The sequence below is a fragment of the Rhinolophus ferrumequinum genome, chromosome 18 (assembly GCF_004115265.2).
Source record: "Rhinolophus ferrumequinum isolate MPI-CBG mRhiFer1 chromosome 18, mRhiFer1_v1.p, whole genome shotgun sequence".
Taxonomy (NCBI): domain Eukaryota; kingdom Metazoa; phylum Chordata; class Mammalia; order Chiroptera; family Rhinolophidae; genus Rhinolophus; species Rhinolophus ferrumequinum.
In genome coordinates, this window is record NC_046301.1 from 11434412 (window position 1) to 11453047 (window position 18636).

Consider the following 18636-nt stretch of genomic DNA (forward strand, 5'->3'; position numbering starts at 1 on the left):
TTTATTCATGTATGATAATTAAGCAATTAGTCATTGAATATAAATTTATATTTTAGCTAACTGAGTTTTATTTATCTCCTTTTGAATTCTGACGTCTTAATTTTAAATAACTTTGGTGGAAATATGTTTACAATGTATTACATGAACCATAGTGTTACAAAATAATTAGAAAATATAATGCAACATTTTTGTAGAAAATACAGTGTAACATTTGCCTCAGTGGTAATTAATGTCATCTGTAGTGTAATGAAGCAGCAGTCTTGAGGTAGGCTTGCCAGTTTTAGCAAATATAATACATATTGTGAGACGATGTTGTTAATTTTTGCAAATAGATCTATACCGACTCAACTCCAGGTACTTATAAGAACAACCAATCCCTTTCAGGCATCTTCCATGCCTTCTCCTTTGAAAATTAATGCTAATTTTAACCTTACAGGAAAGTAACTAATTTGATCTCCTTATAAAGTTGTTTTGAAGGAAACTACTTGAAATACAAGTATCTAAATGCCAGTAAATATTATCAGCTCTATAATTCTCAAGGAAAAAAAAAGAAACTGTTTATTCTTTAAAGGAACAAATGGGTATCTTCTTAAAAAGTTAGATACACAAAATAATGGTATTTGTTGAACTTAAATGAAAGAATTCTTTATCATTATTGAGGTAAGATATAATTGAGTGGATTGTCTTCAAAAGAAATTCTGTGGCTTCCTCTTTGCCAATGTAAAGGATATTATGTTCAAGTAGTTCTGGAACAAATTACTGTTTCTATATTTAGTGGATTATGATAAAGGATTTCAGAAAAATTTACAATAATATTACAAAACATGGAGGGCAATGATCTGACAATTAAGTTCATGAACTTGTTGCAATGACGTTGCTAACATTTTTTCATATCAGATGGATTATTCATTATGAATTTGTACCAACTGGATGAACAGTTAACCGAGTTTACTATTTGTAAGTGCTGAAAAGGTTGCATGAAAAAGTTAGATGACCTGAACTTTTTGCCAACAATTCATGGCTCTTTCATCACAACAATGCACTAGCTCATACGGCATTCTCTGTGAGGGAGTTTTTAGCCAATAAACAAATAACGATATTGAAACCCCTTTTCTACTCACCTGATCTAGCCCCCAGTGACTTCTTTCTTTACCCAAGATAAAGATTGAAAGGAAGACATTTTTATGACATTCAGGACAACAAGAGGAAGATGACAGCTCTGAAATCCATTCCATAAAAAGAGTTCCAAAATTGCTTTGAAGGGTGGACTAGGCACTGGAGTCGGTGCATAGCAAGGGGAGTACTTGGAACGTGACCATAGTGATACTCAGCTATTAGTTATGTAGCACTTTTTCTAGGATGAGTTCGCAAACTTAATTTTCAGACCTTGAATGTTAGTGTTCCAGTTCCAATATATGCCAAGGTAGGATCAAAGCATTTAAAGTATAATTCAGTCTCCAAACTTGATTTTAAGATACCAGTGAGTTAAGGGTAGTTTGTTCATCAAAGAGAGCCTGGCATAGTGGCCAAAGTATTCTGGGTAAGGTCCTAATTTTTTCCCCCGAAGGAAAACTTGGTAAGCATCCAAGGCATAATTTTTTTATGTTTTTTTTAAAAAGTCTGGAATCAATCCCTTCAATGTATAAAATTCTACGCAAATGCGATATCATAGTAGTTTTCTTTAAATAAATTATTTAATAGTTTAATGTTTTTAGTTTTAAAAAAGATATTGAATATTGGCAATTCTTCTGTCTAGATGGAAAAGCTATACATGATTACTGTGTTTTTAGATATCTTCTTGCTCACGTCAATTCAGATATTGATAAAGCATATTGTCTCGTTAAAGTAGTTGATATACTATCCCTGTTTTTTGTTGTAGAATGCAAAGCACTCTTAATATAACTAATTAGAGATAAATATCTTTAAACCAAGCACAATTGAGTTACTATAATTACACTACCCTGTTAAAAATATCAGTGTTAGTTGGCATGGTTGCTGTAACTCACAGAGTAGATATTTCCTTGTGAACCAACTAGTAAATGTACTATTGTCTTTGTTAAGAGGCAGTTTTATCTTATTATATTATTTTTTGCTATTTATTTACTTATTTTTCAATTATAGTTGACATTCGATATTATTTCGTGTTAGTTTCAGGTGTACAACATATGATTAGACATTAATATATTTATGAAGTGATTTCCCCAGTTAGTCTACCACCCACCTGCCCTCCTGGCACTATATATAGTTATTACAACATCATTGACTATATTCTCTATTCTGTGCTTTACAACCTGGTGCCAATTTTGTAACTACCCATTTGTGCTTCTTAATCCCTTCACTTTTTCCATGCAGCCCCCCAGCCACTGTGAGGTGGTAGTTTTAAATTATTATACATACACACGTACATGCAGACACATGCAAGTATATACAAATTTCTGAAAGCTTGTGGATCCTCTAACCCATGGTGTATCAGGGACTTACTTCCCCGTACCAGACTATGTGACGGCACTGGTGTCATGTCATACACGTGGACTGTACTTGTGAACCAATAGAGACCCCTGTTTTCAAGGCTGTTAAATTTTTGATTTAACAATAAAATTTGGTTTACAAATAAACCTATGTAATGTTAAATTCTGAAATTTTTACTTGGTTGTAATTTCAGGGCTTTTCCCAGTGCAGCAACTCTATTTGATCGCTAGCTTATAAAATAAATTCCTTCTTTGCATACACCATCCTTAGTGAGAAAATGAGGCCCGCTTAATTTTGAATCCATAGCCTCAAAGTGGTACACATTCTCACAACTAAAATATAGCAGTATTGATAAGATTAGATTCTGAGGATGGATGGTGACTATTTAATGGTGCCGGAACTGTTAGAGCTAGCATGGCTGTGTGGAGAATATTATCCTCAACATGCTTGTCTCCTCTTGTAGAATTCATTCATTTTACTCATTCCGTGCTGCACATTTCTATTCCACAAAGCTACACTTGCCAGTTTCTTCTCTCTTAAAATATCCATGCTTTTATCTTTTAATTTAATCAACATTTATTAATTGCAAATTAGGTTGTAATCATTGCATACACATATAAACTGAACTAAAAATAAACTCTTGGCTTTACCAGATTATTTCTTACATGAAAGGATTGTTTGAATTACTTATTTCACAAAATTTTCTTTCTAGAAAACTAATCAAGTTTACATAAGGAAACTACCTCCTTCAAACAGATGCTTGTTTTCTAGATATATTTTATAATCCCTAAACTCTGTCAAATGAGAATAAAGAAGCATACTGTTTGATGAAAGGAAAATAGGAAATTTAATATGAGGATGGTGTGAACATGTGGAAATAAACATAAGAACTCAAGTTTATGCTACACTAAGCTATTATTATTTGATGGAAAATCAATATATATTAGCAAAAAGCTTTTGTTGTTTTTATAATTCATAATAAGCCATAGCATGTAATCATTTTGTTATATATATATATATATATATGTATGTATATATATATATATATGTGTGTGTGTGTGTGTGCGCACAAAAGTGGTTGCACACATTGCAAAAATTGTGGTTTTTGCAATTATTTTTAACCTTTTAAACTAAAATTACTTTTGCACCAACCATATATATATGTATACACACACACACACACACACACACACACATGTACATATATAATTTCAAATATTTTTGTAATTTTTGTGAGGAGGAAAAATTTTACAATATGAACAATGCACAACTATTTAAACAAAAATAAAAGCAAGTATAAGAGTGTCCAAGTGGGGATATAAAAGACAATCAAGCCGTGACCCACTTTTAATAGTTAATAATACTACTATGTTCATTTCTAGACTTTAGGGTTAAACAGAAAAAAAAATCTTTAAAGTGATTTTTAAAGAGAATCCTCAAAACTGGTTCAAGAATAAGACAGGAAAATAAAAATAACTGATTATTCCCCTGGGTAGATCTCTAATGGAGGCTTACTTTTAAACTCTTTTAAGTTTACGATCTGCTTTTACACAGGGAACAGAGAGCAGGTGTTTCTAACTTCTCCTAGGGGTAATGGGCTTCAACTCTTGTGCGCTGGATTCCCCTTATATATAAAGAAGTACCCTGACACGAGGCTCATTAAACATTTGGATGAGCTCCGCAGTAGGTTACTGATCTCAGGCTCTAAAGTGTTTCACTGTAGTAGAGAGTCTCATTCATCTGGGGTGTTTGAAAGTTGCTCTTTCTTTCAGTTGCAGAAATAGATTAGATTACTTCACAAGCTTTATTTATTGCTTTAGCTTCTTTGGTTTATTCTATCATAAAGAATAAAGGACAGTATTTTTCTTCCTGTTATGCATCTACAGGAATGTGAATATTCAAATTGTGAAAGTGTCATTTCATTGTATTATACAAAATTGTTTTTCACCATGCTATTATATTATTATGCATGGTATAAATATGACAACAGTACTGATATTTTAATAATTGTTTTTACAATATATGTTTATTTGCAGTGATGCTTCTGAAGTCACTCGTCAGAATTTTTAAATATTCCATAGTTTAATATCATATTTTACAAATTATCAAAGACAATAACAGGATCCCACAATATCATTAAAAATATGCATCATGGAACATTCATTAAAAATTATGTATGTATGCTAATTACAGACATGCATATATATATATACATATATATGTTAAATATACACATACATATATGCTAAATTATAAGGTGGGGACTTGAATATCTCTTTTTCATTAAGTGTGATTTTTTAATCTGTATTTCAGACAGTAAATGTCTTAAATGTGACATTTCTATGACTCACTATTAAGAATAAATGCAGTGAATGAATAAATAGAGGTCAAAAGGAATACTAACAGTCTCTTTCCTATTACTTCTGATTTTACTGAAAAGAAAATCTTCCAACCACATCAAGTGACCAATTCCCCACATATGCTGATGAATAGCTAGGGGGAAAACACATTTGTGAAATGAAAAGAAAAAGCAGAAATCCTCCAAGTATGCTTTGATAATTCCAAAACGTATATAGAATACATCAGAAAGCGTAGCGATTTGATGTATTTGACCCATTCTCTCCAGCCTGAATTGCTTTTGTAAATACATAGCCATAATAGTTAACATTGTCATTGGAACTGGCTCTGTAATAACATTGATTTTTTTTTAAATAATATTTTTGTGCTACTTGTCCACTATTAAGCCATTCAGTGCCAAAACAATAAAGATTATTCAGTATTCAAACTCACCTCTTAGAAGCCTTAAAACAAAATGTATGTGATTATAACTTTAAGAATAATATAATATTTCATTTGCTCTAGTTTGTTTGGCAGTACTTCATATTTGGCAAATTAACTTCTGAAATGGAGGAAATCTGCCCTCCCCATTCTAATTTGTCTTGACCTTCAACCTCAGCCCTTATACTTGTCCTGTTTAGATTTGCATTCCTGAATTAACAGAAAGGTCAAAGGAGGTAAATTTAATAAAATGTGATTATATTATTATTTTATAATTAAAGTTTCTTGGGGTGATAATTTTTTGTAAAGTTACAGAGATTTCAGGTGTACAATTCTGTAATACATCATCTATATATTAATATCGTGTTGTGTGCTCACCACGCAGAGTCAGTTCTCCTTCCATCACCATATATTTGATCCCTTTTACTCTCATCTGGAGTAGGTACACTTTAAATATAAGCAGCATAAAGGAACCTTAAACAGAGATTAATAAAGATACCTATTAAGCGAATGTTTATATATAAGATATTGAGTATAATGTGTGCCAAATTTCTGTATTCTTTTAACTGCGACCCACTTTAATAATGCAGTTCTTTTTGTATTCTGACTAAATCAAATGAACATATAATATCAATGCTAGTAGCTTTTCTCATAAGTAATCTTTTTACCTAATTAGAAATATTTTACAGATTTAAAGATGTGCTAGGTTGACTAATTTCTGTATTTATACTAAGATGTAGCTTTTCTGTATATTCATTTTTTTCCCCACATAATGAATTAATTTATAGATTGGGTATAGGTCACTTCTGAGATCCTTTTGTCCTTGAACTACTGGAATGATGTTTCCTATAAATCAGTATTTCCTGATTTATACAATTTGAAGAAAAAAAAAGTGAATCTGTAAGTAGTGTCTCCAACTTATGTTGAAAGGAGTAATTTTCTCTGTAGGCTGATCATATTTCCTGGGTTGTCCAGGAGAGCATAAGATTATAGCTTGTGTAATTGTTAATAGCACTTTCTTTTACTCACACCATTGCTCAGTTTGGAGAATAAGTTATTTGGTCACTATAATTATTTGTTCCAATTCACTTTATAAACCTGAATTTGTATGGTGGCTAACTATTCTAATATACTAAGAAGAATTTAAAATTCTGATTGGTATAAACAAAATATATTTAATTCATTTATACTCAAGTTTATCATGAAACAGGAAATTTGAATTCAAGGGCATGATAGGATTTAATTCTTTTAAAAGGGTCTTTAAAAAACAAGTTTCTATTTGCTAATAGAATCTCTCTGTATCATATGACCAGATAAGTTATAATAGCTACCATGTAGTTCTGTGTTTTAGCTATGTAACTCATTTTATAATTCATGGTATTACATGATATTATAAAACAAAATGTGTTTTGATAATTTTCAATACTGGTTATTACTAGGTGTATCTATCTATGCATTTGCACTTTAATTTCTGTCAGTGGTGATGTCTGACCTCTAGCATTTTAATTGATGGGTCTTTGATAAAAGGAACAAGTAAAGAAACATTTGTTGGTCGGTCAGAAACTGCGTTTGTGAGGAAAAATAAATGAGAAAATTAGGGAAAATAAATTAGGAAAAAGATATAATTACATAATCTGCTTGAAATGAGTGGAAATATATGAGGAGAGGAATTGCACGGATAAGCATATCACATTTGTAAAAAAATAAATGCCAACTATTTAACAGGTTGAAACAACTCAGTTATGCTAAGTAGTGCAGTTCTTAATTTTTAATGAGTATACATATACGTGATTTTTATTATAATGGAACTATCTTGATTTTCAGCAAATTTCTGTTATATACCTGTTATGTGCTGCATACTGATCTAAGGGATGCCGTTTCTGTCCTACTTGTGCTCATGGTCAAATATTACACAGATTATGGGGAGGTGGGAAGAAATATCTTTTATCACTATAAATAAATACAATGCTTAGAATCATAAAATACGAATGATTGAATCTGGATTCTGCTTCATAATGCAATATATGTTATAAGACTGGACCAAATTTGAGAATATATTTTTCTCTCCTTCACCTTTACCCTCTTTATGAGAAAATGGAATCCTTTCAGGGAATCAATTTATTTATTTAAACAAAAAATTTGTAGCCCATACAAAGGTTTGAATTTTATATAATTTTAAAAAATGAGATAAAATAAACCCAGAACATGTGAATTAGCCATTACTTTTTTAACTACATAAACACTTTCTAAGTACATTTTTCTCTATTATATATTGATTTAATATATATATATAACTTGTAGTTTATTAAGTTGAATATATAATAAGTTTCTCATAGCTATTCTAAAGATTTGTTCTAGAAACGTAAGGGCCACACATTTTTTCAATATTCTGATCATGTGTAAATACTGAAATAGAGATTGGTTTACAGATAATTAAAAAAAAAAATAATCTCCACATAATCGGTACTTGGTATATAAAGCATATATTCCCCATGCAAAACTGATTTGTAAAAATGTCACAATTGTTGTCTTCAGAAAGCCCAACAGCAGAATAAATGTGACCCTTAGAAACCAAGGTAACACTGAAATATTTCGACGCTATGGGTGACTGGTACGGGGATAGAACTCATTTCCATTGTACTTGTTTCTGTTCTAACAATGTTCAGTTCTAAACACTAAAAGTCAAGCTTATTTTCTTAAGAGTATTTTCTTTTTTCTTTCTCACAGCACGGAAAAGGATATGCTAGTCAATTCTACAGGACTTCCCTGAAGCAGCATGATTTGCACAAAGTCGACCAACAAAAGCATCAACTTTTCAACTTCATTATCTTGGCCATCAGTTAGTTGTGTGTACCTGAGTATTAGATAGCCTTCGGAGTCACGGTGGCCACTTACAGGACCTAATTGCTCTCAGCAGGCCTGAGAAATGAGTTGAAATGTGCAGAACTGTAGAAACTTCAGGCAACTGATTTTGCCTGTCCGATCAGTGTGTGCCTGTTTACAGCACTATATATCTTTCTCTCTCCAAATGTCACTGAGCCCTTTAGATGTTTATATTCACCACGAGAAGCCAGTCATAAGGATAAAGGAAATTTCTGCATTATAAATGCAATACCACTGTTTTAAACTTGACTGTTTTATATTATTTTTGTGTGATCAAGTGTTCCCCTAACTATTCCAACTTTACAAGAGAGATTGTGATTATGTTCTTTTCACCTGTGGGTCATAAAAAATGTTGTATCCTGAAGACCCACAAAATATCAAAGACATTCTGTAGTTTATACACCGTGTTGCAAAGTGTTTACTGTACTATTTCAAAGCTTCTAAATAAATATAAAATATATATATATATATTATATTATATAATTTTCCTAAAATGTGGTACAACTCAGTTGGTTTTTAAATGGATTCATACAGTCCACATCATACAATAAAGTAAAAGGTAATTCAGGGTCCCAAAGATAAACTTACTAAGAATAAACACAATCATTAATAGTTTCCTCCCAGTTTTCATATCTTATTCAACCCTGTTTTTCCTTGTTTAAAAGAAAATGAAACTCTAAGCTACAAAATTTTGCCAAGAACTTGTACTGAATTTTCAATGCCAAAGATATAGTTGTCGATGTATTATCAGAGGAGCACTGAACATGTACTATCAAAATATCTAACAATCTACATTATTTCGATTCTATTTCTATGGCTTTGAATGTAGAATCATTTAAAGCTTTTATAAAGAATCTATAAATTCATCTGTATTTGTTGTTAGCAGAAAAACAAACACTGGGTGTCTGTACATTTTGTGGTGTAAAATATGTAATTGAAGATTACTATTTTAAGAAGTCCTCAATCATGACTCACACAGAATTTTATTTTACATAGTTTTGCATAGTTTTGTGACTTCTAATAACACATGCATATAAAATCTATTTATAACTCTATATGACTATATAGAGATATATAAATATCTGAACTGGTAAAGAGTAACTATAAGATATAAAGAAGCTCTAAATTTAAAACAAAGTAAATAAATTTAGAGATAGAAACATGGTACTTTATTGTTTCAGTATTATACTTTATTGTTTCAGTATTATCTTAGTATGGAAATTGTATAGCTTTCAATGTAGTGTTTTATTAATGAGAAGATTCTTCATGAGTCAGTCTTGAAAAGTGAAGGTTGATTTTTACATTATGTCAACAAGGTTAATTATTAAATTCAGTAGAAAGTTTTTTTTTTTCCTTTTACATATTTTTTTTCCTAATATTGTGTATTGCTTATTGAAACACATTTAAGAGAATGAAAATTCAGAGAATTTGAGATATTCTCCTAAACAAAAAACAGAATTGTCACAGCTCCCATTTAAAAAAAAAAATTCAAAATTATATCTAAAGATTGGCCCAACCCAAATTACAGACTTATTTTTAAATGTTTCCCTTAATTTTTAACTAATCTTATTTTCAATGATAGTTTGAGCTATGCTATGTTATTAAAACATATACCAAAAATTAACACATTACAAAGGTTTTCCAGTTAATTTTATGTTATTTAAATGAGAATATTTCCCTTAGGTTTAACATTAAACACATACATACATTCTTAGGTCCTAAATATGTGTATTTGAGTGATATTTTGGTGTCGCTTATTTTACTGTTATCAAATTAGATATTAATATATCATAATCACAATCAATTTATGTAAAATTGGGGACCCTTTAAAAATATGTGAAGCTAATCTATCATTTATGACACAAAAAGCACATACATTCAGTAAGTGCAGCAGTAAAATTTTTTCAAACTTTTGTCATTACTACATTAACATTTTGAATTATGGACTATTTTAAGTGAAGAAATGTTTCAATATAATTTAACTGGAAAAAAGTCTATTTGTTGTCACTGCTTTTTAAACAAGAAAATGATTTTCAAAGTGGGGTCCATGATGCAATGGTTAGCACTCTGGACTCTGAAAACGATTTTCTTGTTAAGTCACTCTGCTTTAATTAAAACCTTTCATTCATCATTTTACAATTGTGGGGGGACACCCACATCCATCTGCCTTATTCTGTGCATTGAAAATGAGGTTATACTCACTTCATATATAGTAGCAGTATTAATTCATTTAACTTAAAGAAATTTTCTTTAATTATTTAGCCCTTTATATCATTGTATACAATCTCCCTTCAACCAGCCTCTTATATATTTGTGTATTAGGTTTTTCAATATATCATAGTAACCAGTTATACTAATTTGCATTTTAATTTTGAAATTCTATGATCAACCTACAGAAGCCCCCCCCCCAAAAAAAAAAATCCTACCTAACGTGTTGGAAAAATAGAATTATTTAAACATAAAATACTAAATGATTAGGTTATTAGTTAACTCTCTATTGCAATCAATAAATCAGAAGTGACAACAGAATAAGGGTATGATTTTAGTACATTGACTAAAATGTTATATGCTAGTAAGGAGGACTATAAAATGGAAAATGCAACCAACCAATAACCGAAAATTTTCAAACAAACATGTATTAGATTTGTATGCAAAGGAATTGTAGAAAGGTTTTCTACTTACTCTAGTCATCCTAATATCCCATCTTTCATAATTATATATATATATATAATATCTAAAGTATAAGACAGTATTTCTTCAATAAATTATTTCAGAAAATAATAATCATGACATTTACTCCTTGTTAACATGGTTAGTTTTAGAGTAGTAAAAAGTCAAAATATTTTCCTGTGGAAACAGTGTCTTAATGTTTCAAAAGTATGTCAAATGACAATTTTTAGAAATATTTCAGCTACATGTAAAATTCTAATTTTTAACTGTGAATATAATTTTGTGAGATCATTTTAAGTCAAATATTTCAATATCACAACAGAATTACTTTACAGATACTATGATGTCTGCTTCATTATCAGTGCATCATCTTTCTTGGGAAACATTAAAGAAACATGTATATTTTATTTTATGGAGATATTAAATGCAATGCCTTTTCAAACTTTGCAAATTAAGTGCTATAGTAGAAGATTTAAATACCTTAATTCCTCATTCTCCTGTTTCAGTTCTTAATGGTGTTATAATTTGCTGTTAGATCTTTTGCAGTGTAGAAACCCTCCCGCTTCTTCAATAAAAGGAGGGAGAAAAAAATCCTCTCAACATAAACTTTAATAACTGTGCATTATATTGAAACATTTACCTTCCAAAAATTATTTACTGGAGTGCAGTTCATCTTTAATATAATTACTTAGTCAAAATGTTGTAAATATTAAGCAGGATAAAGTAAATTATTCAAGTTACCGATTGGTACTAGCATTGTTATTTGTCATTCCATGTGGTTTTCTTCTTCCCCCTCCCATTTGTATGTGTGCTTTTAATACCCGAAGAACTAAAAGAATACTGAAAACATTGGTATACTTGATAATTTTTCTGAAAAATCCTATATTTTTCATATTGCAATTTCTTGGGTTCTTTATCTTTTTCAACTCTAATTTTGTAGTGGTAAAGGCTTTGCACTTAACATCCTTTTTATGTTCCTTTTTAACAAGGAAAAACAGAAAAATGACAAAATTCCATATTTTTTATGCCATGGAGTAGTAAACTGATTTTATATATTGTTAGCACTTCAAGGAATAGCCCTCTGCTAGATCAAACAAAATCCTCAACCAGTAATTTGTGAAACTACTGTTCAGTAGAGTATTTTTTTTTCCTTCTAAAACTTGGAATAGGTTTTAGATTACAGCATTCTGTGAGAATGCAGGTAGATGGGTGCCGCCAGAGTATTGCAGGCAATAATATGACTAAAATTCTAATACCTTTAGTGTGCATGCATGTATTTCTAATCACTGTTTTTTTAAGTATTTGTAAAATTAAAAAAAAAAGGCTTTGTATTCCTTGAAAACGTTACATGCTTAGTTTGAAGTTTTACACTCCAGATGTTTTTGAGTTGCATGAAAATATTGCATTAATGATGCAAACAAATTTTTAATTTCTCATGAGACTCAAAAACGTCTGAATGATAGAACTCAGACTTCCAATATATCCATACATCCTTGAGCTGAAAGTAAGCAGGGAATTTCAGCTCTGGACACATTTTTTGAGACAGTTATCTGTGAGTGAAAACAGGGTATTATATAACAAAGGATGAGTATAAATCTTAACTATAGTGTTTGTTACTGTGAATGCTATAATACATAAGTAATATGAGTGTAAATGTAATATATTATTTTATACTGCTGTATACATATGAAATAAATAAAACTAGGATACATATTATGCCATTTTTCCATGCATGGATCTTCCACTGACGCCTGTGGGAGCTTTGAAGAAAAATCAGTGGCAAATTATAACTCTAGGTTTTAAAACAACTAATGCTGATTTAGTGAATTTAGTCTTAACATAACAGGTCTAAAGGAACATCTGTTCAAAATTGAATCTCATTTCAAGCAACATATGCTAAGTTTAAAGGATTTCACTATATTTATAGTTTTGAAAGGAGGCATTTAGTCCCATATGATTCTCATGATACCCACAAGGAATATTTTAAATATATATATATATATATATATATATATATATATATATATATATATATATATATATTTTCCACTTTGTGTTATGTTTTCTTTTTAACTTTTTTTGATTTGTAGTAATACGATGGGTCCACAAGGATTAATACAGAGGTTGTACATGATAGACTATGAGTGCCTTCAAGCAATAAAAGAAAAAAAAATTAGAAACAAATTATTTCATATTTAAAGTTGATGAAACATAAGAAAAAATAAAATTATATGGGTATCATTTTCCAAGAAGAACATATAAATTAAGGTATGAATTTTTTTATAATGTAAAAATAATCTGAAGCAATCTTATAGAAATTTACATTCTGAAATAGCTAAAAGGTAACAGAAGAAATGCTGTGTTTTTTAATCACATGTATGGTTTGTAAAAATGATTTTCTTGAGTTCAAACTACACATATGTGGGTAAAGGTGTATTTTATGAAATGACAAGGGAGAGAGCTAGGTATTTCTCTTGCTTTGAACATCTAATAAAGCCAACCCTACAGTGAAAAAGAACTAGGTACAATATACACAATGATAGTTCTCAATGAAACATTAACAGTTATAATTAGAAGTTGCTTTGGTTCCCCTGTAGATCTGCACCTCCTATCTCTTACTTTCATCCTTTTGGGGAATCATATCATGAACTCTTCTATTTACCCAAGGTTATGAATTTTCAGAGGTAAAATTAAATTCTATTAGATTACAAACATGTATTAAAATTTGACAATGAGGGGTTGTAAGAATGCACGGTAATGTATGCCTTCAGGAAAATTCCAGCTTGCTTTAGGAACCAAAGAAATTATAGGAAATATTAAATAATCACACGATCAAATAATTAAGTAATCAAAATTTGTGGTCATAACCCAACAGTAGGTCATGAGAGCAATTTAATATATTAAGAAAATTAGATAAAAACAAAAAATAAATACAACAGAAAAAAAAGTAGAAAAGTATCAAAACACATCATTATGGTAAAAGCAAATAGTTCTGTGCGAAACTTTATTTTTCAGATTCATGTGTGAAATAGGTCACAATGTGAAATATATTTCTCACTATGACTCTGAATCCTCAACCTGTTCCAGGTTACGTTTCCAGTCTCTGTGTCTTATTCTAACTTGAAATCCTGAAGTAACTATAAATAAAATTATAAAAATAAGTTATAGCATTTAGAACTTTATATTTTAAAATTTCAGTGCTCCTTCTGTGCCACTTGCTCACCTGTGAGGATGATTCTCACGTATAAGTTACCATGAAATTCAGCCTAAGAAACTAAACACAGTTCTGAATGTCCCTTTACCATTTAAATTTAGAATGAAATGTTGTTTTTACGTATGCATTTTCTTTCTTCTTAACATGTTATGTTGGCAGAGAATAAGCAATTCTAGTGTCCAACAAATACGAGTATATTTCCCAGATAAATTATATTTAACAATCTATGGCTTCACCAAAAACAGGTCTGAATAACCTGACTTTACAAAAATCACCATACCATCACCCCATCTAATAAATTGACTGAATTTAGCTCAATTTACTTGAACTCATTTAGCCAAATACTGGAAGAAAAATAAGAAGGTAGGCAAAGAGTTGTTTTGTCAATTATTCACCTACTTGGGGAGAAAGAGATTTGCACCCTAGGGTCATGGGGATGGAGAACACACAGCCTCTGACAGTAGACTGAGGGATGAAATCAACACCAATTTCTTATTCACATTCTCTCACAGCCTGGTGGAGAAGAACACCACACCACATGCAGGGCCACACTGAGGTGACACTCAGGACCAGAGAGAAAACCTGGGGCAGGTTCTCCCTGGTTCCCACGGGAAGAGGGGATTGGCTTGTTTGAATTCAGTGGGGCTGGCAGGGAAATGAAACCTCACAACCTAAGAAGGCATTGTGACTGGTCGCCCTGATACGGAGAGCAGTTTGGCCAAGGGATCTTAGTTTTGGGAGGAGAATGAGGAAGGATGAGGTTATGCCAATTTGAGGCCTTCCTGGTTATGTCAATTAAAGGCAGTGCATACTATCGGGCCATAGTTTTAGTTCTTATACCATAAGGGACTCCTTGATGCCTTGACATCAATGTATACCTTGGGGATGAACTGACCTTTCTAGGGAGTAGAAGTACCTCTCTAGAAGATGAACTAGGCACTTGTCCAGAAGGAAAAGAGTCACATAATGAGGTGGTTTTCCAAAACATGATCTTTAGAGGTGTTCCCTTTATGGCTGATAAAGAAAATTGAGGAACCTGTGTAGCATTAGTAGAAGGATTGCATGATGCCAGGGGATGTGGATATTGATTGATCCATGCCTGTGGGTCCATTTGTTACTTTTTTATTTAAATAGGAGCTTTTGAGGGGGCCATTTTGTCTTTCAGTGAAACTGGCTGCATAGGGTCTACAAGGGACAAGGAAGTTGCTTGGAATGCTTTCTTCGATAGCCCACGTTGTTTATTTTCAGAAGTGAAAGGAATCCCTTGGTCTCTATGAATAATCTCTGTAATCCCCAGGGGATAAGGAGTGTTCTGATGAAGACTGGAATTATGACCCTAGTACACATAATGACATCTGTTACCTTGATTTATATTTTAGGTCTACATGAGACAAGAAAGTCCCAGAGTCCTTTGCCACAAAGGGGTCAAGTCTTATACAACACACCAAGATTTTATAAAAATGTATAAATGGGGCCATTTCCTGGCCAGGGTATCTGGTGATCAGATGACTGTCACTGCCAACTGTGCTGACCCTTAAGATCTGTCATTTATCAGGGACATCACAGATAAGGAATGAAAAGCAGTATCATTCCACTGAGCTCCATCTTATGTAATGGTGGTGATATGACCCATCAAGGGTATACACTCACATCAAAGTTCAAAACTCAGTTGCTCCCAACGGTCTCCCCAGGTTGCCAAGGGGTCTGAGAGAGAGTTCACCTCTAGTGCCATGGCATCCGCCACGGGACTAAGGAGAGGTAAGGCTACACTCTTATGCAGACGGGATATATCAGAGGGTTGAGGTTTGGCTCCAGCCTATAAAAGGAGCCTTGGCAACTGAGCTTGTGCAGTGCTGCTTCTGTAACCCACAGCATAATGGCCATCTTGGTATGAAGGGATAAATGCTCAGGTTTGTGAGATATTTTCAGATGGGCTGTGTGTGGCCAACAATGACTACTCCGATGTATGATGCAAGACCAAGGAGGGCAGTTTCCTGTATCAGAAGTCCACAGGAAATTTATGGCCATCAAAGATGGTCCAGGAGCCATGAGAAGTCACTGAAGTTTCTATAGTGAAGGAAACCCTGAGGACATTAAAGGAAATGATTGCTGATTTAACTTTGGACAGATTCTAGAGCCTTTTGTTTGAGGGGGTCCCCATTAAAGATAGACTGGTTTACAAGTAACTGCAAAAATGAGGTTAAATAAAATTTATAAATAAGTAATATGTTGCCTTCAGAACCCCTTCCCACCCCCAAATGTAGAAGATGTTGGATGGTATAAACATGGTGGGTGTTCAGAAGTATCACTTTCTATTTGTTGACAGTATTAGGGATGGAGCAGCCTTCAGTTTATCAAAGGATTTTCAAGAATTTAACAGAGGTGGTTGGGTCTTGTACTATATGTGGGGCAATGGCCTATCCCTTTTCTGCAAGAATTTGTACGTCCTTAATATATGTGTCTAACAAATCTCCTCAGAAGAGGATGCCATCAATGTAACGTTATTCCTGTGCTCCTAGAGAAAGGTGGATGTGATTGGAATCTTAGCAGCAAAGACTCTGCTTGATAGCAAGGCTAATGAGGTGCTACATGTGTGGCCTGATAAAGATGGGTTGTGTCACGTTGGAGGTGAAGGCAAACCGTGGCTGAGAGGCTGTGGAAATAGGCTTTGAACAGAATGCATTAGCCAAATCTATGACAGCAAGATATGTAGCTGTTGCTGATTGCATTTAATCACTAATTTCAATAAAGTGGGTATTGGGGATGGGGTCATATTGGATTGGACCATAGCATTAAGGTTGTGGTAACCCACCCTGAAGTGCCATTCATACTTGCTAGGTTTAAGAACAGACCAAATTGTGCTGTTAAATGGAGAAGCAGAGGAGATTATAGCTCCTTCACTCATTAGGTCTTATATAATACGTTTTAATACTTGAAGGCCTTGTTTGAATTTACATCGGTCTATATTAACTACTTAACTGCAGGTGACTTAAGTGCCATGCTTAATTCTCCCTTGGGTGGTGATCTCCTTTCTTTCCACAGCCTCACAGCGAGTCATCCTGGGCTTCTCCTGAGGGTGTACAATTACAGATAATGTCCATATGGCTGCCCCAAGCAGCTAGTGATGGTTGCCTGCTCATAATAAAAACCAGTACTCTCAAATACTGAAGGTAAGCTCTGTGCTAGTGTAAAGGGATTGTTGAATGTTTGTCTCTATGGTGATCAGTCCAGACCATTGAATTAAGGACTACCCAATGTCAGTATGTTAGGTATAGTTTTCTTCTTGGGTTAGTTCTATACCCAGAGAAATCTGAGCTTGAGTACTTGCGTTCAGAGAGCTAATTGGGGAATGATGACTGAGAAACTCAAGATCCAAAGTTTTCTTGATTTGATGATCATCAAAGAGTGCTTGCTGTCTTCCAATCTAGACATCTCTGTTTTAATGTCCTTGAGAATAAATCTCTTGTCTTCTAACCAGAGAAACAGCACCTTCATGTGCACAGTCAATGAGGGCAATTTGGAATTCTAATTGTTTCTTAATGACATCATTGATCCTTCTTTTTATTTTTATATTCACTCTCACTTTGAAACTAATTTGTCTTATCAGTTCTTGAGCCTTTGGAATTTTCTGTGGGACATATCAGGTTTCTTCTTCATATGCTTCATTTCTAATTAAGCATTAAACATTTTTAAAGCTACTAACTCAATTACAACTTATTGATCTACTTCCAAACTTCTAAAATGTTGTCACAGTTGTTAACTTCCTTATTTGTCTTTCAAAATATTTTTTTCCTTCAAATTTTCTTTTCATTTTAGTGAAGTTTAGGAAAAGGAAAGGTTAGTGTATGAATTCACCTTCTCTCCCTTTTTAACTGGAAGCTTGAAAATGAACTTTGGACATAATGAGGCAAAGTCTTATGAGTATAACAGAAATGATCATAAGAAATCTGCTCTTAGATTATTGAGAATTTGTGGGATTCTTGCTAGCAAATTGTTTGTTATTATTATGAGAGCTATATAGAAAGCACTATGTTTGACACTAGGTCACTTTTAGGAATTAATAATTTCAATGTAAAATATAAATAATTAATTTCTCTCATTATATAAATCAATAAAATTACAAAATATATGTACTTTCAATTTCCTGAAGTGCAACTATTACAGTACTTTTTTTCATTTTTGATTGATAACAACTTTATCCCTCTATTGAGACTAATAAAATTTTATGTCATTTCGGAATTAGGATACCAATAACGTTAAAATCAAATATGTGATATGCACTGCTATATTTTCTATAGATTAGAATGCTAATTATTTGTTCAATTGTCTTTCAGGTTATAATTAGAGTGAAAATACAATTTAAAAACTGATAGAGCTTTTCTCTCCTCGCAGTGGCATATTCACCATATTATTCTACTTTGAATAGTGCCTGAATTTAGTGTCCAAGCCATATCAGGCAACTTGCAAGCTTTAGTACTTGAGGTCAATTTAATTACAGTGTGCATGACAGAAACTAGGCCATTTGGGTATTGCCTTTGCCACCAGCAATTGACACCTGAGTGTTAATGAGCTGGTAATTAAGAGCTGGCACATGCAGACACATTTTTCTGTTTGGGACGAGG

The 18636-nt window shown here is 32.4% G+C and overlaps 1 protein-coding gene across 1 annotated transcript in view; it reads left to right on the forward strand.

The window, feature by feature from the left end:
- PCDH10 (protocadherin 10) overlaps positions 1–9466 on the forward strand; it is a 42068-nt gene extending 32602 nt beyond the window's left edge. The window contains exon 5 of the mRNA XM_033135260.1: positions 7975–9466. Within this exon, the coding sequence (XP_032991151.1) occupies positions 7975–7994 (20 nt within the window). The 3' untranslated portion in view covers positions 7995–9466. The remainder of the gene's footprint in view (positions 1–7974) is intronic.
- The last annotated feature ends 9170 nt before the right edge of the window (positions 9467–18636 follow it).